This window comes from Oenanthe melanoleuca, chromosome 3 (assembly GCF_029582105.1).
Source record: "Oenanthe melanoleuca isolate GR-GAL-2019-014 chromosome 3, OMel1.0, whole genome shotgun sequence".
In the NCBI taxonomy this organism is placed as follows: Eukaryota; Metazoa; Chordata; class Aves; order Passeriformes; family Muscicapidae; genus Oenanthe; species Oenanthe melanoleuca.
The window spans coordinates 32,027,712-32,050,264 of NC_079336.1; the positions used below are offsets into that span (position 1 = coordinate 32,027,712).

Consider the following 22,553-nt stretch of genomic DNA (forward strand, 5'->3'; position numbering starts at 1 on the left):
TATGAACTGCTGTGTAATGAGCATAAATGGAAATATAATTCTATTATTTGTTCTAGTTTCACAGAGGATGAACAAGATTTGATGGATTTCATACAATGTGCTGATTTCTAAGTTTTAATAAAGTAATCCCAAATTTAATGTAATTGTTTCTGATCAGTTTTTAATTTTGTTTATTTCCAGATGTGAAATAGGCTTCTGTCTCCTCTTCTAGCATTGTTTATGCAGTGTGAACATCTAGTACAACACTGCAAGTACAAAGGGGTGTTTTACTAGTACTGTAGCCAAAAAGGTTAATGTCTGTGAGACAGCATGAATTGTACAAAAATACTAAAAAAACCCCACTCAACTCTCTCCTGCTTTCCTTCCCAAATGAACAGTAAATTCAACTACCTGGCTCCATGCCCTGGCACTAAAATCTGCAAAAATGGGAGTCCAAGTAATACAATTGTAGTGTATCTCACTGCACTCGTAGTTGTATCTCATTTTTGTAAAAGTTTGCTCTCAAGAATCAAGCCAGCTCCTATCCTTACATTCATTCTAAACACTTCAGTGCTGGGCAGCCATGGATTATATATAGATAACATCCCTATAGGTAATCATGGCTGTCTATAGGATATGCCTCTCTGACTGGGAAGGTGCATCTCGTGTCCCAGATCATGAATCAAAGTGATGATCCACATCTTCATGTCAGTAGGCTGGAGTTTTGCAATGTAGTGGACACACACAAGTACAGTAGCACAAACATAAGAAAAGTGAAGCTATTTAGAAACAGGGTGGGGAAAGTGATTTTTTTGCTCCTTTTCTATTTAAGTACCCAAGTGATTAAATAGTTCCTGTTAGCTCCGCTGGGACATTCTTCTGCAGCTTCCCAGCACAAATTCACAGACCTTATGCTCATGTAGTTTGACTTTCTGTGTCAGACTAGCTTAAATACTTTCTCAGAAGATATCAATCTCCCTTTATGATTTCATTACACAGGAAATCTTCTCAGATGTGCAAAGGGCAAATCTTTCTTAGCAACTGAACTAAAGGCATGGACCTCTTCCCCCAGAACAACATCATCTTCCGTGCAAACTGCTGGATGTATTTATTCCTCAACTATTCTGGATGGAAGAAACCCTCAAGTCGCCCGCAGGGAGACCTCCCAAGGTACAAATCTGCGGAGCACACATTAATCAGAGTGAAGAAGAGGTTGCGGCTCTCTCAAGGGCAGCGCACAATTGCGCCACTAGATGCCACTGTCGAGCCAGGTTTGGTCTTTGGTCCCACATACAAAAACAAGAATGGCAGGATATATTTCTAAGTAGTGTTTTGGATAGCCTTATTCTTAAAACGTGAGGGGAAAATACAGTCCAAGAAACTAAAATTTCCAGTGAATACGGTATACTTTCCTGAAGTAGAACCAGGGAAACATCTTTTCAGACTACTGCAAGTAAATGAGTTCATGTTGTATTTAGCTGTTCAAATAGTCATGGTACTATTTAGAGACAGAATGAAATTCTGTCAGCTACTTGCAAGCCTACTCTAACATTACAGAATCAAAACTAGGGAGAGAAATTGGCATGTGAGATTTCTATTTCATTTGGCCAAGAAAAATTTTTAGTTCTTCCCTAGTTTTGCCAGTCCTCTTACCTGGCCTTACCTTTTTCCTCATTGAGCTTTTCATATGAAAGACAGCTAATAACCAACAGCCAGGAGAAAAAGAAAGACACTTATAAGCATTCTTTCACCTTTTTTTTTTCCAATAAAGAAGAAAATAAGAAGTTTCCCATTACTCTGGAGGTATAATGTGGAGTAGGAGGACTCCATCCAGCTATTTGATTGGGACTAAAGCAAACTTGCAATCCTGTTGCTAGATCTTCGAAACAGAAGTTATCCCTTAAGCATGTGCAATTCTTCTGACACAGGAGAATGTGTTCATATGGTCCCACATTTATTTGGGTTTGTAGTTACCTGAAAATCTATCCTTGTGCTAAATATTGTTCAGCTCCTGCCCAAGGTACTTGGGGGCAGCAGGACCAATTCCAGGCTTGGATAGATTAGCAGGGCAGGGAGACTGACCTGATGCATCAACTGAGAAAGAGTGACACTCTGCAATAATTCTGATGCTGTTTTGATATAACATGGAACTGTTTTAATTTGTCATCATTTGGAAGTGAAATAGAAAGACTTGTGCTCAGAATCTATAAGTGGCAATTCAGTGAATGTTCAGTACTTTGAAAAATGAATTAAAATCTGTAGTATTTGAAATTCAAAATGATGTTAAAAATGCAAAAACATTCATTCATTCATTCTTCATTTTTAAAAGTAATTTTTACCATGCATACATCTTCTCTAGCTGTTTTTCCTTCAGAGTTTGGTCAGCAGTAAATTGCTTGCAGAACATGTGGCTGCTACTTCTTGAAAAACAGCGTTATCAGCTTGCTCTTGCTGCTTTTAAATTTATTTTTTTAACAGAATAAACTTTTCAGGGCAGATTACGTAGAGGATTAGATTAAGATTTTACTAAGCCAGTAAGTATCTTCTCAGATCAGTGAAGATATTGGAGTTCCACATCACTAGATCTACACTGAAGTGATGTGGATTTCAAAAGTACTCCTCTTTTTAATCCAAATCAGACCAGATCTTGTTTTCAGCAGAGCCTCACAAACCTGCTTGAACCCAACAGAGCAACTGCAGCACAGACATGGCAATAAATGTGTAGGACAGAGGGCAGGAAGGAGAGGCAGGTATTTTGTGGGCCGGATATGTAAAAAGGAAGAAAACGTGGAATACACTACAACACAGCTCTGTGTTACACAGCTCACAGCACCATTCTAACATCTTTCTTATCAGCACTAACACTGATAGCATAATTCTGCACAGACTGCAAATTGATGTTTTAGCAGAGGTATGTAGCATTTCCAAGGCAAGTGGAAAAATGCTTCAAAATTACTGTGAGAGCCAGGAAACTCCAGATTGGCTCACTATACCAGTTGTTTCAGCCCTTCACCTAATGAGATTGTAAATGGAATAGGGACCAACAAGAGTACAGACTCCTTGTCCTGCAAAATAGTCCATGAAAATATTATGTTAAAATTAATCATAGATTAAAATCAATCCTAAAAGAAGGAAGGACTGGAAGCAGCTCTCAGCTATAGCTGCTGGGTATCAGTTCACCCACCAATTTCATGGTTAAGAAAACCCCAGGGGCCTGCCCTGCTGGATGGCTGTAGTGGTGGGATCCCTGGCTATGAGACTCTGCAAGCCCCAGGGTGGACCCAGCCACTCCAGTCTCCAGGCCCACTGTGCCCTGACATTTGCTTTATCTTGAGGGAGCTGGTCATTTCTCTCTGAACATACCCATTTGTATTTCAGGTGTTCTTCCTTATTCTCTCAGCTCTATTTTTATAGAAAATAATAGAAAGAAAGAAACAAAGATCATTTTTCTTGCCAAAGCTCATTAAGCAGACTTGGTTCAGCTCCCAAGCAAAAAGAAAAGGAGAAAAAGCACTGAAGGAGCCTGTCTTTCCCTATAATTCAATAGCATCCTTAAAGAGCCAACCTGTGAAAAAAAATTTTTTTTGTCTTTTAGTTGCCTTAGTAAAGAGCTAGCATCATTGTCTCATGTCTTGGCTCAGCTATATAGCAGCACAACAAAATCTTTATGATGCTCTTACCAGTGCAGGCACTTTTTATACTAAGTGGCATTATGCTATCCTTTCACCAAAGCATAGAAAAACAAGGCTGGGGAAAAGATTTTCAGAGGTGGTATTCTGAGGTAAGAAACCCATTAAGGAATTTTTAAGTGACTAGTGCTGCACAGCTGTGAAAGGGATGAGACACAAACCACAATTTCTGTAATAAACAGGCCCAAATAGGCGGGATTTAATGATATCATGTAGTCAATGTGATGATTCACTGGTTACTCTGCAAGGATATTGCTGTTACAAGCCCTCCTCAGGGTCCTTTTCTTTCTCCAGCCTGCTTTTATATGACTTAAAGCTTTGCATTCAGTCTTTTTCAGCCTGAAAGATTACAGACAGATTTTTCTCAACTCTGTCCAACAAAGAGCTCTTCATTATCAGTAAAGGCACTACCCTTGCACAACAGCATTTGCCATGTCTCACACATAGCCAAACACCAAAGCCAGCAAAGCTTTATGCAAAGGACAAGCTGAAGGGGAAGAAAATACAGAAAACTTCTTCTATAAAAGCAGCTTCTGAAAACTAAGAAGCTTAATTTGTCTGCTGCAGTCTTTTAAAGAGTATCTCCCTTTAACAGCTAGTAAATCTCTGATCTGGGACTCAGCTGCTCATTGCATAAAAATGGCATATGTCACTGAACCTTCAGATGCCTCAGCACCTACAGATATTTTAAACTCATAAGCACTCACAAAAAGTTGTGTCCAGATGGTATAAGACTTGAACATAGTTTCTCTGTCTCCTTGGGACTTGATTATCTCCTTCCTTGCTCTTTAAATTGCTTTCACTGTTTGTATCTTCTAATTTATGTCTCTGTTAAAGCATTGTCATTTAGGTAAGGTGAACTATACATACACTAGTAAGTGGCTGCATAGGATATAAAGTAGCAGAAGATTAGGTCTGTGGTTCCAATCTGTCCTGCAGAAGGAAAAAACAATCTAGAGATGAAAGGACAATAGGAATTGCCAGCTGCTAGGACAAAAGATAAACAAAACCATTATTCTCCCATCAGTCAAGAAAGCAGAAAAAAATTCTGGTGTAACCTCATGCACTTCATCTCAGATTGCTTTTCTCAGATCCTAAAATGTAGCTAGCTACGTTATGAAAGAAAGTCCATTAGAATGTTTTAAAGAGTTTTTCCTGAAAGCATATGAACAAATGTCATCCTGTTACCTTCAGCAGAGTACTCAGTCACTCTTGTAAACAGCAGTAATTCTTTCTATAGCACACTTCCCTGGCACAGGAAGCACAGCAATGCCTATAACAATATACCTGAAGTGTTAGGCATTTGCCTCATGCACCTGAAAAACTGGTAGGGAAGCAATTTCTTCTCTTAGTGCAAGAGAGAATGCTACCAGTGCATCTCTCATGCTGTGAGAGGAGTACTGAAAATGTTAATGCCTCTCAATGAGGAAACCAGGCTACCAACAGCTGCCCGTTGTGTCCCTTGCACAAGGAGACAGGAAAGCATTCCTTTGTCTCCTGGGGCACAACAGCCTCCCCATAAAACTACAGCTGCTGGAAAGAGCTCAGGTTTGTGACCCTGTATGTATCTAAATGCTCTTTTTTTATTGTAGAGCTGTACATGCAGCAATAGACATTTTTAATGTGTGTGCATAGCTCACACTTACATATATGCAGCTTATGAAATAATTATGAATAATACCAGTGCTAGTCAGACTTCCTACATGCTGCTAAGCAAGTGGGCAAGCTCTACAGATATGACCCCTTTCACAAGCCCTTTTACCTCAGAATACTTCTTTGTCTCCCATTAAATCTATACCCCCTGCCAAATGATATCAGTATTTTAATTCTCTAAAGCAAGATAAACATATAAATCCCAATTCTCCTTACGAAGGATTTAGATAAAAACAAAAAAGGGGGGAAAAGCCTGCACAAGTTTGTAACAGTCAGCTTGTCAAAAATATACATTTTGAAGCTGTACTGTAAGAAATGATGATACTAAAAAAAACCTGATTCAGCTGGGTTCATAAATCTGATGATTTCTGTGAAACATTAACACTAAATAGATCTCTTACACTGTCTAGAGGCTGCTCTTTATAATGAGTTAAAGAAAAGCATTGGCCATCTCTGGAATGCTCTACACATTATCACACAAGCTTTTTAACAGCTGTGGGGCTATTTTGTCCAGAAGGAGAGTATCAGAGAGCCATGGAAATTGCAGATACATTTTAGATACCAAAGTACCAAAAAGGAATAACATCATTAATAGAATGGTATGATCTAAGAGGTGCAATCTGGTGAATAACTTTAACCAGGATCCCAGAAAAGTCCAGAAATGGAACTGAGAAAATACTAAGGAAGATGAATGGGTTAAAAGAACTCAGCACTAACTCTGCTTGAATGGAATCAGTGCCTTCCAGAGGAAAAATGCAGGATGATTTCTTTAAAAAAACAGTACCCGTAATCTTTTTTTATTCATTATCTGTCTTCATAAATTAAAATTATCTCAAGGTGTTGAGAAATAAGCACTGTGTTATTCCAAGGATCTATATTTTTGTTACTCTTACACTGAATAACAGGCAAGTAGAAATATTTCAATTGATGCAAATGCTAGTACAGGGCTGATTTCTTTCTCTCTCTGTATAGACAGTGCCCAGTTTGGAGTGCAGTTCCCTTCCTGGGACTCGGCTAGGAACAGGAATGTAACATATGGAGCTGTTTGTAGAATCAGCATTGAAATTTAGTCAAGCAGCTTTTGTAATTTTAAATTCGTTCTGACCCAGCAGAGTTATTCCCGTTCTATAATTAAGTTTATCGTCACTGCAATGGGAACTGTATCTGAGGCTTAGCAAAAATGAACATGATAAAAACTGCCTCATCAAAAATGGAAAATGCTCAAAGATGTTAACTTTTCAAAAAGAAACAGTAAACAAGTGATCTAAGCTGTTGAAAAAAATTTTTACCTATTTTTGCATTATTGTAATTTTACAAAAAACTATCTCGTAAGCAAAATAATATATTTTATAATGCATTGCACCCAAAATAATTTCTGCCCATTGCAACAAAGGCAGACTTTTACTTCAGCTCCACATAATGCACCTCTGGGATTCTTAGGCTGCCAGGTGTTTTATATAGCATTCTTATGGAAAAAGAAAAAAGAAAAACTATGCTCTGTTCCTATAAAAATAGCAGGTCTCATCATATTAACACAGTCAAAGCAATCTCATATGCAAAAGAATGAAAATAGCTACAGAAGGTCGATAAGGAGCAATCATATAGGAAACAAAAGCAGCCAACATAAGTGATGGATTTTGAATTTTGAATAAAATGAAAAGTTCTGATTAACTTAAAATTTACAGAGTGTGAATGCCTCACTGATTGCCAAAGCTATCTGACAGTGTGTGCAACAGTCCAACATTACTTATCAACACGAAAAACATTTCCATATTACACATCTTGACCTGTTTCAGGTGAGCAAATGTCACTGCAGAGAGGAAATGGTTAGTGGAAAAAAAAAAAAAGGAATCTGTGTAATGGCTGAGGCTACAGCCTAAGAAAGCCACATGCAAAGGCTGATCCAAAAATATAAACGAGCCTGAGTATATAAATATAGGAGAGGTTAGATTTCTAGAACCAGAAATGTTTTATTATTGCAGGTAAACAAGACAACCACTGAGATACAGAAAGTCAGTTGTAGGCTTAACAAACTAAAAATACTCCTATCAAAATTCACTTGACAGCTTAAAAAAGTCCCAGCCTTTAGCAAATATAATTTAAAGGAAAAAAATATGATTTCTTCAAATCTAGTCTAAGCTTTGACATAAGGTTATTTTTTAAATCAACTGAATGAAAAACTAGTTCTCTTCCCCATCCAACTAAAGACCTTTGCTAAATACAATTAACACATGCCTTGACAAATTTAGCTCTCTTTTATTTTGAAGCTCAACATTTGACCTTTTTACATACTCAGTATTGCTTTCTACAAATTAACTTTATTTTTAGATTAAATAATTACAGCACTTTTTTTTCTTCCAAGAAGATGCTACCATCGAAAAATAATTATGGGATGCATTCTCCCCATTCATGTTTCACTATTAAAGGCATTGCCTTAAAAATTAATAAACCTTATTTAAGATTACATTTGGCAAGGTAAGACTTGAGATTTAATAAGGATAAAAACCTTTTTTTATCCTTATAGACTGAGAAAAAAATTCAGTCAATAATAAGAATTGCTAATTGTATTTTTTCCTTTCCCAAGGGAGATATTTTGATATTATATCTAGAACCTTAATTTTTTGAGTAGTGCTGTTCTACTCATCAGGAGTTCACAAGGAGTATATATTTATCTTGTGGAGACCCCAACTGTGAACTGAGGACAAGAATATTTCTGCAACAAGGAAATAATTAGAGGCCCTACAAAGTGCCCTGACTTGAGAATTTAGTTACTTACAATGAATGAAATGCCTGGAACCCCAACAAGGTTAGCATTTGCTAAAATGTTGGGTTTTTTTCTGAATGAAACAATTAATCGTCACACAGAATCTGAATTCACATGCTGATGGATTATTCATTAACCTAGTATCAATTAACCTGAATAAAACAAACAAAGGCCTTAAACTGAGGAAGAAATTAGTTAAAATTCTTTTAAGAAACCTGGAAGAGATTTGAGATAACAAAATGATTGTTCTAGGCTTCACACTTAGTACTGCCAGTGTAAATGACAACAATAAAACTTTAGTCCTGTCTGAACTGGGGAACAATTTATTTCTAAGTCTGCAAAATAAGTAATTTTATAATCAGATTAAAACATTTCTACAGAGCTTTTACTCCAATTAAAAACATCTGCAGGGTGTCACATTTCCTGTAGCTTTCAATATGTTACAGCATCATCTGTCCCATGCACATCTTGGTTAAAATGCTGGTCCTAGTCTTTTGTGACAGCTTTTCAAATATATTTTCCCTCTCTACTTACATAGGCTTCTTTTCTACACTGGCCAACACTTTTTAAAAACAACCACACACCATCCAGGGCAAATATATAAATAATCAATGTTCCATCATTATATGGATAGTTTTCCATTGGGTGGCTCCACTGGATTCAAGGTATGCTAAAATACTATTTCCTGAAGGAAGAGTAAGAATACAGGATTTTGAAACAGATCTAGCCAGCAATAGATGTCCTAGCAGCATTAAATTAAATCTTGTCTGAGGCCAGTCTTTTTCCTCTTGTATTTTTCCAGCAATTGACTTTGCCTTTGTTCTCATGCAGCTCTGAACTGTGACTTGGCAACATGAGACTGGCAAAGTGAAGGCATTTTTCAAACTGATATTAAATGATGGACAAAATGCCAGCTGACTAGAGATTTAGCTGTCATGACATGTAGAAAATCTACAGCTACTACATGTAAGTAATAAATTACAATCCTCTTAGAGTTTTGGTCAAAAACACAATGAAGAACATATGAATTTATCCTGCTCTATTTTGGTTTCCCTACCACCTTGCCTGGCTCTGTTTCCTGGAGTGCAGCAGTTCTGTAGAGGTACATGATTTATCAGTTTGTCCAAGTGTGTCAGAAAGAATGTGTTGACTGAAAGGAATAAATAAAATACTGAAAGTACAAAAATGGAGAAAACTACTTTTCTGTCACTGTAGAATGGTAAATCAAAAATTTAAAAAAAAAAAAAAAGTTTTACTTGCAGCCTCAAAAATGCCGAAGTATTATGCAGCTCTCATTCATTAGTATAGGAATATATAACTGTAGCAAGTCATGCCTCTGTATTTTTGCAAATACTAAAAACTTTCTTTTTCACATTAAAATTACTACTAAGTACTGAAAGTGATTTCCATTCAAGAAAGCACTGATAGCTTAGTATCATTTAGTCCAGCTGAAATGCAGCCACGACCTCCATGCCCAGTGTGATCAATTGTCAGTTATGGTAAACAACTACCATTAGCAACCTCTATATGAGCAACAATAAAGCATATACAGCACTGAAAACTTCAGTGCTTTTTTTTCCAGTGTGACCGAAAGATTATTTAACTATCTTAACAACTGCTTCCCAGCCATTTTCCCCAGCAGCACAATAATTTTCAAGTGTCATGTTTATATACTTGGTAGTAGCATCCCAAACTTCAGAATATTTTAACCTAGTCATAAGAGAAACAACTCTTGCCAGCCTGGATCTAATTTTATGTCATAAATCTCTAAAAGAAGGAAATCCTTAGCAAGAACACCCTTGATATGTTATCTTGCACTGCCTCCATTGCAGGCTGTGATGCTGCCATCTTTTCCCCACTCTTCTGTGTTTCCAGCAATACATTTCTTCCACTTAGGGGAACCTCTGTGTGTCCATAATGCCTTGAGTTTATACACAACTGGAAGCTGTTTTTTCCAATTACTTCTTCTACCTTGTTCTTCCTTTTGTCCTTTTGTGGGTATGACTCGTAGAAAAAAAGAATATGGGGGCTGAGAGTCTTAGTCTGTGCTATAGGCTGTGACTGTTCTGTCCCAAATGTGAGTCAGAGCAGTCTCACTTAGTTCCTGCTGCCCTCAATATCCATGAAAAAATCACAGGTATATATGGTTGACTCTCAAACGAGTATTCCCTTCAAAATGTTCCATGTCCATGCCCCATTTTCTGTAGAGACCATCTGCATCCAGAGAAGGGAAAGGGCTTCACAAAGCCATTTTACATCTTATAGGGCATTTTTGCTCTGAATATGGCACAAGGAGGCCCTAATGAAACCATCCAACACATTTTTCTGAGGAACTTTGCAGGTTGTATCCTGTGCAGGTGCATTGCCAACAGTTTATTCAATAGCATTGAGCATACACAATGGTTCTGATGTGTATTACAAATATATGGATATCTAAAATTTATGTGTTCAGCATTATATCATCTATTGAATTTAAAGGCAGGAAATTTTGAATTTCTTAATAAATATTTTAATAAATATATTCAGATGGCCAGAGAAAGTTATAACTACCTTTGGTTAAAAACAGAATTTTTCCCAGAAAAATATTCAAATAATATTTCTTTTCACTTGTTAAAAGTATTGTATGAAAAGATAGATCAAAAATAGATCCTTAAAAATAAAATGTTTTCTGTTTTCCCTTATGTTCAATACCTACAAATTTAGACATTTTAGAATTTTTTTCCCCTTTATTCTGATATCTCTCTCTCTGTTTGGCCACAGAATGTAAACAGACTTATGAAGACCACAGCTTCACTTCCATTTTTTTTCCCATTCTTTTGACATACTATGATCGAAGTCTTTCAGAGCTAGAAAATGAAAAGAAATGGTGTAAACTTGTAACTATTTTACTTTTTTTAAAAACCTTCAAAATACTAAGGATGCATGATTTTGTTTTCTAACTTCAGGTTGAAACAGAAGCATATTTCAATGGAGAATCTTTTCATTGTAAAATCTTTCAAGTGAAAAGAATTGGCCATGTTCATAGTACTGCAGATTTTCAAGCTCTGATTCAAAAGTTCCTCAGCCACAAATCAGTGGACTTTGGAAAAAAATATTGAAGAGTTCATGCTGGAACAGAATTGAATGTTTTTCTTCAGCAATATGTGCTGACCACAATAAGAAACAATATACTGGACTAGGCAGACTTTTGCTCCAATGCCATAGCAAGAGTTTGGCTCTTTTTCTGGAAATGAAGGTCTTTCCAGTTTACATTCAGAAATAATAAACCTAATGGGGTAGACCTCAAACCTTATACAACATTGAGCTGATAATTATAACAGACTTTGTAATGTAAAATACATTGTATTACCCATAAAATATACTGAAATAGTCCAGCCCAGTGACATTAACTTTCCATGGCTAGCCAGTGATGAAGCAATCACACTTCACTATTGCACTAAATCATTAAAGCTAGCATATTTTTAAGCATGCAAATTTGGCCAAAGAAAGCTGAGATCTTTTGATCCAGACTGTAATTTTATTGGAAAAAGAGTACCAGAACAGACTACAAATATATGTTCTACATATAACTGCAGAGGATCTTGTGATTCTTGGCTATGACATCATGAAAACAGAGAAAGAAAAAATTGAGAGTGCATTCCTTAAAAAAAAATTAATACCACATTAGTTCCCTTTTACTTTTTCATCTGTCACCATACTGGAATGACAGATAGATACAGAACTTCCAAGGTACATAGAAATTGGATTCTAGTGAGAGGTTCTTGCACTGAAGTAATAGCCACAAATTGCACAAAATCTGTAAGTGTTCACAGCCATCAACTAAGGGAATGAGATTCCTAAAGTTACAAGAAGCACTCAGGAAAAAATAATAGTTGCCCTTTGTACAGACAGATTCACATACATCGAGCTGCCATTGTGATATTTGAGACTCTTTTCAGACATGACAGAAATATAAGCATGTATTAGAGTCCTGTCTTCACCAGTTTATTTCGCTGATTGTAGCACAGGGAACTTACTATGAATTCTGAAATTAACAAGGAACAATAAACTACCACTAATACAGTGTACTAAGGAAAGAATTCTATAGTGTAGGCAAGTTTATTTTTTATACTAAGCATGCATTTTTATTTCCTGAATATCATCCAATCTCCCCTGCTCACTTTGAAGTACAACTAGCTCCCCTCCTCACTCAATTTTAGCCTTTTTTGAAACAGATGTGTCCTCTGTAGCCTTTTTGCTTGGGCAGGTCTTTGCCTAAACTTTTAAAATTTATTTTAGTCTCCATATAAGCCAGCAAGCATTAGCCTTCAAATTTCTTTTTTTTCTCTCTTTTCCTTCCTTCCTTCCTTCCTTCCTTCCTTCCTTCCTTCCTTCCTTCCTTCCTTCCTTCCTTCCTTCCTTCCTTCCTTCCTTCCTTCCTTCCTTCCTTCCTTCCTTCCTTCCTTCCTTCCTTCCTTCCTTCCTTCCTCTCTCTTTCTCTCTTCCTCCCTTCCTCCCTTTCTTCTCATTTTTTCCAGTCATAGGATGCCAGAATGGAATGCAGAATTTCAGGTGTAGTCAGTGATGCTAAAGGGGAAGGAAGGTATCATCTTCCTCCTTTGCTGACAGAATATGCCACCTCCACAAAAAAATTACTGTATCCCTTGTTCCTCCCACTCTCTTCCAATCTCTAAGAATGCATTCCTTTCAAAACATTTCAGATGTAGCCCAGAAAGCAAAGTCTTCAGCTAAAGTTGGAGAAGGATGGGAAGGCAAAGCAAGACAGGAAGAGTTTAGTAGAAGAGGACTGTATCAACCTACATGTGTCACAGTGGTCAAACGCAGGCATGAAGGAAATCATGAAGGAAAAGAAGCAGGGAACTGATTCACCAAGCTTTTTAATATTGTGTATTCAATCATACTTGTGGAGGAGAATCCTACCCAGGCAGAGAGGTTGCATTTTAAGTCTGCTTTGTCAGATTGCAAACAACGGCACAATGTGTAAGACAGGGGAGAATCAAACCCCATATGTTCTCAAATCTGCTGAGCCTTTTATATGCCTTTTTTGTTTTTTGGGTTTTTTTTAATGGGGAATTTGTAAAATTCAACTCTTCCCTACAAAGACTTCCAGTTTCAACAGATGAAAAGGTTTTCATGAAAAAGGCTTTCCATGGAAATAATCCCAGCTTGCAGTCCTCTGTGTTTAGAGCTTCCACAACCCTGAGTGCTGGAGTCAGCCACCCTTACTTGTCAGGGAAACAAGGGCAAACCAGGAAACACCCTTGGCACCACAAGAGGCTGCAAAACCTTGGCACAGCACTGCCTGCAGAGTGAGGAATGAGTGGGACTGTCGAGAGAAGTGTGAGGAACACATTGGCCCAAATTCCCTGCAGATCTGGGTTTCTGCTTTTGGAGACAAAGAAGAAAGAGTGTATTTCAGCTCTCCCTTCCTTTCCCCACCACAGCTCAGGGACTGCCCCAACCTATGCCATCCTTTCAGAGTCCCCAAGAAAGCATGAGCAGATGTGACCTGGAACCCAGCACCTCAATACAGCATGGTGCCTTCCTTACACACTGTAGTGAAGACAACATTGCCAGTGGGTCAAAAAAATAGAATTTTGAGTTCAGCATCAGCTGGGAATGACTGTGTGTAGCAAGGCAGGTCACCATGGCCCAGAGCAATGCTAATCCAACAAATAATCTGCTCAGCCAATTTCCCAGGTTTGCCTTCAGACATCTAGATTGACATCCCAAGAGGACATGAATGCACAAGCTTTTCAGCTGAAGCCTACTCATCCACCCTGCACTGTGAATCAGAGTAATAAAGAGTAATCAGAAAACAGGTCATTTTGGCCCTTCCAGAAGGACTAAAATCAGAAGGCTTATTTTGTAGAAGGAAGAGTTTTACTGGCTGTAGTGAATTATCTAAGTAGAATTTACTTGGAAAATAGCCTATGTCTTAAAACTAAACTTGCATACTTAAAATTAGAATAATGAAAAAGAAATCACCATTTAAAAATTCATATAGGAATCCATCAAAGAGAACTTAAAAGTAAGACATGCATTGTTCCTGAGCAAAGAAAGAATAAAAGTATGATTGAAAATTTAACATGACCTGTTTAAGAATGTTAAACTCTCAGTTATATTGTGATGAACTTGTAAGCAGTTATTCAGCTTGGCTCGTGTGGCAGATGCTCTACATGTCAAAACATGTTCAGCTGGAGCATTGTCAGAAGGATAAGCACACAGTGGCAGCATCTGGAATACAGAAAGTCCTCTTCCCAAATCTTTTTTTTTTTAGTACATTCCTGACTCCAGCTCTGCTAGCTGGTTTTGCTGGAGGAAGTCACCATTGCTTCCTTCTCATATGAGTAACAGCTTTTAATAATAAAACACTACTGGGAAACCTAGGGACCAGCTAAAGAGTCTGTCTTCAGTTTCAGCTGTTTTCAGTGTTGGGAGCATTTTTCAGTTGGGGGCATTTTGTCTCCTATGGTCCCTTTTATTTCCAGCTAAGCATGCAGGAGTCTCTAGAAGTTAGAACTGTGCACTGTGACAAGCACCCAATTAATATATTTAAAGACCCCCAAAAAAGGTTACTTTTGGCTAAAATCTTTTTTCTGTTAGTTCTGGCAAACTTCAATATGTTTTCACAGTATTAAAAATCAACATTCTTTGTATTAAATTAACTTCCATTTTTTCAATATAAAAAATGGAAAGCATTCAAGAAAATGCAAACATAGATTCCTTGAAGATTGTCTTCTATACAGCTTAAATCAAACTATCACATGAATTTAAGTGCACCTAAAAAGAAAACTGGAACCTGAATGTTTATGGGTGTGAACATGTGAATGCTGAATAAAATTCAAACTAGAATTCGAGGCAACATTTTGTTGCCTACGTAGTTTTATGACACAATCTTAAGGACTCTGATGATGTTTGTTCAAAGGAAGCCAAGCCTCAAGGGAAACAGGTGTCCCTTGGAGGACCTGCTGGATCCCTCTATGTGAGGAAGCAGACGGAACTTGCAGCTTGTTCTTCCACTTTTGTGGGAAGATATTTTGGGTAGAAGAAAAGAATTCTGGTCTCTGTGCAATTGATCACTTGGTTTCTTATCTTTAGCACATTATAAATACCCTTCCAAGGTCACTTCCTATGAAGTGCTGAGTATCTTCATGCAATGTTGAGGCAATGTAGAAACATTTCACAGAAGAAACAAAAATCTCCCTGTTGATAAGGAAAATTTAAAAAAAAAATTAAAAAATATGACTGCTATTGCATAGAGTCCTACCTCAAGTTATTCCAACTCCTTGGACATCAGCTGCAGTCAGGCCACTCAAAAGGGGTATCCAGAATTGTTCAGTATGTGTCCAAGGGGGAATTGAGAAGATTATTTAAGGTGGGATCCATCTCAATGAACTTAATTAACAGCTTTAAATTTCAATATCTAAAATAATCTTTCAGATTTTCCTAAGGACAGTGGAGTGACATAAGCATCTACAAATGATACTTTATTCTTTTCTAAGCTGAGAGCCTTAAATAGGGAATAGCAATGCCAAAAAGGTCAAGTAATAGAGTTATCACAGATTGTCCCTGTGACTCTGCAGCCCCTTAGGTGGGTATCCCATTTTTACTTTGTGGAAGCTGAATTACTGGAGTTCTGATTTTCAAAAGCAAGCAGATCTCATCACTGTCACATGAAGCAAGCTTTAACCTTCTGGAGAAGGATGGTCAGAGGTTTCCTTCATGATTCCAGATGACCAGCACATCATCCAGCCTCAGTCTGGAGCAGCAGACTGAAGCACTGTCTCAACCCCTGCACCCTTTAACATGAACTTCCCAGTCAACCCCTGGAAATATCAGCCACAGGAACAGTTTCTAATGGTAAATTAACTTCCCGTTTGAGTCCTTTAGCCAAGACAGTATATTTTTAATTATACTTTAACTCAGGCAGAGGTTTTGCATAATCTTTATGCAAAAAACCACGAGATGAGTTTCTATGGGCTGTGCAATGAAAATTCACAAATCAATCATTAACAGTCAAAACTGACCTGAAACCACATCAAGGCTGGGTTTTTTTTTTTTCATTTTCCTAGTATACATTACAAACACATCCAGGAAATCCACTTAGTATAAATGAATTCACGAGAAAGTACAATTTTTTTCATGAGTATGTGTCTAAGAAATATTTTATTTAAATAAGAAAAGAAATCAGATTACAAGTGGTTTCCTTGCTCTTGCAAGCTTAAGCAGCTTTAGCAGGTACAATTTACTACTGGAGTAATATTAAAAAATAGGAAAATACTTGTTATCTATTATTTGCATTACTGCAACACATTCAAGCACCTGTCAGTGAGCACTCCACAGAGAAGGAAAGAAACCATATACCCTGCCCAAAGAGCTAACCTGCTGTGAAGGACAAGAGGCACAGCCCCATCTAGGCAGTCATGAGCAGCCCAAACTGCTAGGAAAACTATGGTCAGCACAATGATCAGATCAGTGTAATTGCTCTAAATTGCATTATTTAATTCCAAATTAAATTGTATCTAAACATTTTATAAAAGGTGGTTCTGGTTACGCTGATTTAGTATTTTTTCTATGATTTATTTTTGATAACATATTCAGTTACCTATTTTTAAAAGCCATCTCCTTTTGTTAACTATTTATTGATCACTGAATTTGGCTGTTGTCTAGTTGGAGAATTCAGGAGCAGAGGTATTTATTTTTTTCAAAGAATGTTCATAGATTACAAGAACAAGCCTTTTTCTTACAAAATGCAGAATATCTTTACCTATTTTTCAACATCAAAGCAAAAACTTCCCGAAGTTCTGGAACTGCTTGTGAGCCCAAGATCTCATTTGTATCACTGTTACTTCAGCCACTCCGTATTTTCTTTTCCCCATAATCTTCACGTAAAAAGCATGCTGCTCTGTCAGGTGGACAGCCCTTGCCTGTCACCCCAAACCCAGATTTTGCTGCACAGCAACACCACTGTCAGGCTAGAGAGAGGAGAACAGTCCTACAGAAACTGGTGTTTTAGTTCATTACTCTCCAGATTCTGGGACTGATTTTGTCAAGACTTCATACTGGATTCATCTGTTCATTTCCCCTATGGCTTTTGGCAGCTCTGAGATTCCTGCTGACTCTACCAAAAAAAGGAATATCAGGAAAGCAGAAGGAGTGTAACTCTGACATACGGGGAGAAGGAAATCTTGTGTAGGCAGTCATCAGAAGGAAAAGGAAAGCCCAAAGGAGTCATCGCCTCAAAACGTTCTGTTTCACATTGCTGAAACTGGTTATTTGTATACACTGGTGGATCTTTTGTGTTAATTAGGTGTTATTTAATGACCTCGATCACTTTCTAGGGACCAGTGGCCAAATACAGCCCCCATGGCAACTCACACCATTCACGAATTCCTCAAATACCCCTCTGTGGAATAACATAAGCAAACCAGACTTTGTTACACCCGCGTTGTTCAGCCTTGCCAGGACGGTTCTGGGACAGCCGCAGCGACCGAAGCTGGTAAATATTTTACACGCAGACAGGTACTTACAGGCTTTTCCTCACCATAATAAAGTTTAAGTGTCAATCTCGAGCTGTCGATTTGCAGGTCCATTTCTTTTCTTAAAAATCACTATTATTATTTATTTTAAGACCTCTAAAGTTTCCGGTGGGTTTAAGTGTAGTTTTGGTGTTATTTCTGTTTGGGATTTTTTTGTTTTTTTTTTTTTGTTTTTTTTTTTTTTTTGGGTTTGGTTTTTTTTTTTTTTTTTTTTTTTTTATTTGCTTTAGCTTTGGAGCTCACTGGGTGTATTTTGTGGCCGCTGTCGTTCCCTCCTCGCCCGAAAGGCGATCCCTGGGTAGGCGGAGGGGGCAGTGGCCGCCAGCAGCCGGCACGGCACCCCCGCGCCGGAATCCCGGCGGGATTCCCCATCCTGCCGCCGGCCGGAGCGCGCCCGCGCTGGGAACACGGGGAGCGGCGCCCAGCAGGCGCGGCGGGGCAGGCACAGGAGCGCGCTGCGAGCGGAGCGCGGGGCTCTCCCTTCAGAGGCGGGCGGGACCCGCTCCGCGCCCAGCCAGCCGAGCTGAAGCCCGCATGGCGCGGCTCCACATGGCGGCAAGGTGAGGCTCCGGCAGCACCACCTGGGCCGGGGCAGCGGGGCAGGGACGCGGAGCGGAGCCCCCGGCGGGCTGCGGGGAGAGGCAGCCCGGCAGCGGCGGCCGAGCGGGAGCGCGGGGGCGGCGGGCGGGGCGCGGGCGGCGGCTCCCCCTGGCCGGGCGGCGCTTGGTTTCTCCTGCCAGCGGAGGCAGGGCCAGGCGCGGCGACGGTGGGCGCGGAGTTGGCGGCGGGGCTGGGGGCAGTCGGCGGCGAGCTCCGGCCGAGTTTGTTCTGTACGCGGGGCGGAAGGTGAGGGACGGGGTCCGGGACCGGGCTCGGCTCCGCTGCGCTCCGCGGTGGGTTTTGGGGCGGGAGTTTGTAGCGGCCGCGGAGCGGAGGGGAAGAGCCCCGGGGCAGGGACGGCCGGTGGGGAGCCGCGGGACACGGTGGGCGGCGGCGGTCAGACCCTCCTCCTCCGGTGCTGCTCCGGTGGAGTCGACGGCGGGGTGGGAAGGTGGCGGCGTGAGCTGGAAGTGGGCGAAAACTTGTTCCTGCGCGTGTTCTCCCGCTCTGCCGCGGGGCCGGGGCCGCCCGGGCGAGCCGCGTGTCGGGGCGGGGGGCGGGGGGCGAGCCGCGGGCCGGGGGGAGGGCGGGTGGGCGCGGGCAAGAGGAGCCGCGCCGCCCCGCCGCTGCTGTCTCCCTTTCCTCCCTGCCGCAGGTCTCGCTGCGGGAAGCGGAGCGGAGCCAGCCCCCGAGGGGAATCGCCTGCCCCCGAAGGAAGGGCTGCCCGGAGCCGGCCCCCGCCTCGCCGCGCCGCCCGGAGCCGGAGGCGCCCGGAGGGAAAAGTTGCGTGCGGGGCCGGGCCGGGCGCGATGCCGGGGCGCGGCGCGCTCTGCCTGGGGCTGCTGCTGCCCGTCCTGCTGGGCTGCGGCTCGGCGCAGCCCGGCGCCTGCCCGGCCCTGTGCGAGTGCTCGGAGCCGGCCAAGACGGTGAAGTGCGTGAACAGGAACCTGACGGCGGTGCCCCCCGACCTGCCGCCCTACGTGCGCAGCCTCTTCATCACCGGCAACCCCCTGACCGACCTGCCGGCCGGCGCCTTCCCCGCCCAGCGCCTGCCCGACCTCGCTTCCCTCAACCTCAGCGGCAACCACCTGCGGACCGTGGAGGCCGGCTCCCTCGCCCTGCCCGCCCTGCGGCAGCTGGACCTCAGCGGCAACGCGCTGGTCTCCCTCAGCCCGCAGGCCTTCGGGGAGGGCGGCAGCCCGCTGGAGGAGCTGGCCCTCCGCGGGGCCCTGCGCGACCACGGCGTCCTGCTCAGCCTGGCCGCCCTGCTGCAGGCCGGGGCCCTGCGCAACCTCAGCCGCCTGGAGCTGGCCGACAACGGGCTGCTGCTGCTGCCCGCCGGCATGTTCACCGCCCTGCCCGCCCTGCGGCAGCTGGACCTCAGCAACAACTCCCTGGTGGGCCTGCGAAACGTCTCTTTCCAGGGGCTGGGCCAGCTGCAGAGCCTCAACCTCAGCGACAACTCCCTGGGCGTGCTGTGGAACAGCACCCTGGCCCAGTTCCGCAGCTTGCCCGCGCTCCGGCACATCGTCCTGCGCCGCAACACCTGGGTCTGTGACTGTGCCATCGAGGACCTGCTGGCCTGGCTCAAGGAGAGCGACCAGGTGGAGGGCAAGGAAGCCCTGACCTGTGCCTCCCCTGACAAGATGCTGGGCAAAGCCCTGCTGAAGATCAATGGCTCGGACCTGAACTGCTCCGTGCCCACAGACCTGCCTTCCCAGCTACAGACTTCGTACGTCTTCCTGGGGATAGTCTTGGCTCTCATTGGGGCCATATTCCTCCTAGTTTTGTACTTGAACCGAAAAGGAATCAAAAAGTGGATGCACAACATCAGAGATGCCTGTAGGGATCACATGGAGGGCTACCACTACAGATACGAGATCAATGCAGACCCCAGGTTAACAAACCTCAGCTCCAACTCGGATGTCTGACGAAGTGCCCCAGATGCAGGGCAGTGCAAAGTACCTATGCATGAAAAGTAGACTTGTGCTTTACCCTTGTGCTTGCTTCCATCTCCCCTGAAAAGTCTCAGACATGCTTGTAACTTGAGGGGGACATGCCTCCCTGTGATGTCAAGTCAATTTTTGTTTTGAGACACTGGACTGCTGGGCACGGTGTTCAGCCGTGTGTAGGAAACAAGCTGCTACTTATTTTCCTCTTTACCTGTCTGCACCTGTTGGAAATTTTTTTCAAGATGTCAAAAGAAAAAAAAAAAGGATTCTCTCTGATGATCCAAAGCCACCAGAGTTTATAAAACGTTTACTGATGCAGACGCCATTCAACAAAAGCTGCCTCAACTTTTTGGGAAAAAAGTTACATGTTCCTGTGTGCCAGTTTTGATCTTGTATATCTGAATTGAGATGCGATGATTACATTTCATAGACTATCTTGAGATTTTAAAAACCAAACAATCTCCTTTTAACTGCTCTTCAGAAGGAAATCAAATATCAAGCATGCACAAATACTGTATAGTTTTACATGTTAGGAAATTTATGATCTCAGTAAGTCTCTTACTATTTTGTAGTTATTTTTGATTGCAGTTTACGTGACTTGACAGAATTTTTTATACAAACGGCATCTAAACTCCATCTAAACTCAGTCTGAACTGTTAAATTCAATAAACAGTCTTACAAGAACTGTCGTGTTTGCTCTTCAATGAGAAAAGTATGGACATCTAAGAATGTGTATAGCACTATAGTCTCTGAAGTAATAGCCCCGCAGTAGTAATATGATTAAAAGTTTATACAATTGTGTATAGAGCCATAAATGTTTGGTGATTTTGTGATATATGCTAGGAGAATTATAATGAGAATTAAACAACGAGAGCAGTTCCACTTGGCACAAACCCCTCAGACTGCTCTCTGAAAGCACCTGCATAATGTCAAGACATGGTAGGGTTCACTTTCCTGGGAAGGTACAAGCTAATAGAATTTTCATAAGGACTCCTCTACCAAATTTAAAAAAAAATTAAATTGTGGAGTTGGTAAGCTAAAGGAAATTTTACCTGAAAGGAATTGCTTATTATAAAAAAACATACTTATGTGTCCTGAACTAAATTAAATGCAGCTCAGTCGTGCGGTCAGCAAGCTCTAGGCTTGTGCATCACATACAGCATTTATTAGATTGCTGTTTCCTTTTTAAGGTCTAAGTGCTTGTGAGGTTCTGTAGCGATCTACATCCAGTTACTTGATGGAACTTTACATTTATCTTAATGCATTTAACAGGTGCACTTCAGTATAGTGTGTTGCTTACTACTTGCTCGGGAATGCATTTTCTTGTAAATATATAAAGCATGCAAAAAAATCCTTCAGAATGCCTAATTTAAGATGCAACTCGGACCACAAATAGAAAGGTTAGCAAGAACCTTGCAGTGGCTGCCAATAATTAGTGCACTTTTTCTAATCTATTTATGGTTTCTTAATGAAAAAAAAAAAAAATACACCAGCTGTAAAAGTGTGATGTGACTTGATATATACCAGTTTATCTGTGGAGCTTTTTCCATGGTCACGGTTACTTGAAGCTCTTGAGCATCTCTCAAATGTTATGAATTGCTGGCTAATTCCTTTTGCTTTCAAAAGTGACAGTTTTCTCGTAGATATATATGTTTGTAGGAGCTCATAAATATAAAATAGTCTTTAAAGTGTCTGAAGACATATAAGCTATTTTGGGCATCGGTATTATTCAAAAGCATTTTTCATCTTGTGACTTCAGACGAAGCAAGTAGCACAACTTGCTTTTGACTAATTTTCTACTGCTTTAAATTGGATTTGTTTAATAGCAGTGATTTTTTTTTAAATATACTTATGTGCATTTACCCTTGAAAATAAAAAAATAATGGATATTAAGTACAACTATTGTTTTGTAAGTCAGTATATTTTGCAATTAATGTGAATTAAGTGATAGCATTTCTCCTGCTGTAATTTGAATGTATGAGCAATATCTGGTTAACGGCATATGAATTAAGTTTGTGGATTCTTATCAAGCAGGCTGCCCATCTGAATATTAGCTGCCCATATTTTAAGGATAGTGTGAAAAACCTTAGTGTGAAGAACTATTACTGCTGCCACTATGCAAACCGTTCATGCTCGGTCTTCATCAGATAGTTTGTGTAAGAAGCTAGAATTTACAGTAGCTATAGTGTGCTTTGTTGGTTATTCTGGAGATTATCAACTTACACTTACCTGTACAGAGCCAAGAGGAGTAGAACATCATCCTTGCTTAAGATGCTCCTGTAATATAATAGACGAAATATGTGCAAACCGAGCCATTTCTTGGGCAATTTCCTGAGTTTTGTTAACAGATACTTTAAAGTAACTACAGTAAAAG

General features: G+C 40.8%; 1 protein-coding gene across 1 annotated transcript; it reads left to right on the forward strand.

The window, feature by feature from the left end:
• Positions 1-1,033: 1,033 nt before the first annotated feature.
• Positions 1,034-22,017, forward strand: TPBG (trophoblast glycoprotein). Its single transcript, XM_056486949.1, has 3 exons — positions 1,034-1,250; positions 17,858-18,473; positions 18,883-22,017. Exons 1-3 carry the CDS (start codon positions 1,034-1,036, stop codon positions 20,156-20,158), a joined length of 2,109 nt encoding a protein of 702 aa, XP_056342924.1. The 3' UTR covers positions 20,159-22,017.
• The last annotated feature ends 536 nt before the right edge of the window (positions 22,018-22,553 follow it).

Excerpts from the sequence above, each read along its gene's own strand:
- TPBG (XM_056486949.1), top strand. The coding sequence starts at position 1,034 with ATGGACCTCTTCCCCCAGAACAACATCATCTTCCGTGCAAACTGCTGG. Across the intron at positions 1,251-17,857 it reads AGATGCCACTGTCGAGCCAG|CTTTGGAGCTCACTGGGTGT; the intron begins GTTTGGTCTTTG and ends TATTTGCTTTAG. Across the intron at positions 18,474-18,882 it reads TTCTGTACGCGGGGCGGAAG|GTCTCGCTGCGGGAAGCGGA; the intron begins GTGAGGGACGGG and ends TCCCTGCCGCAG.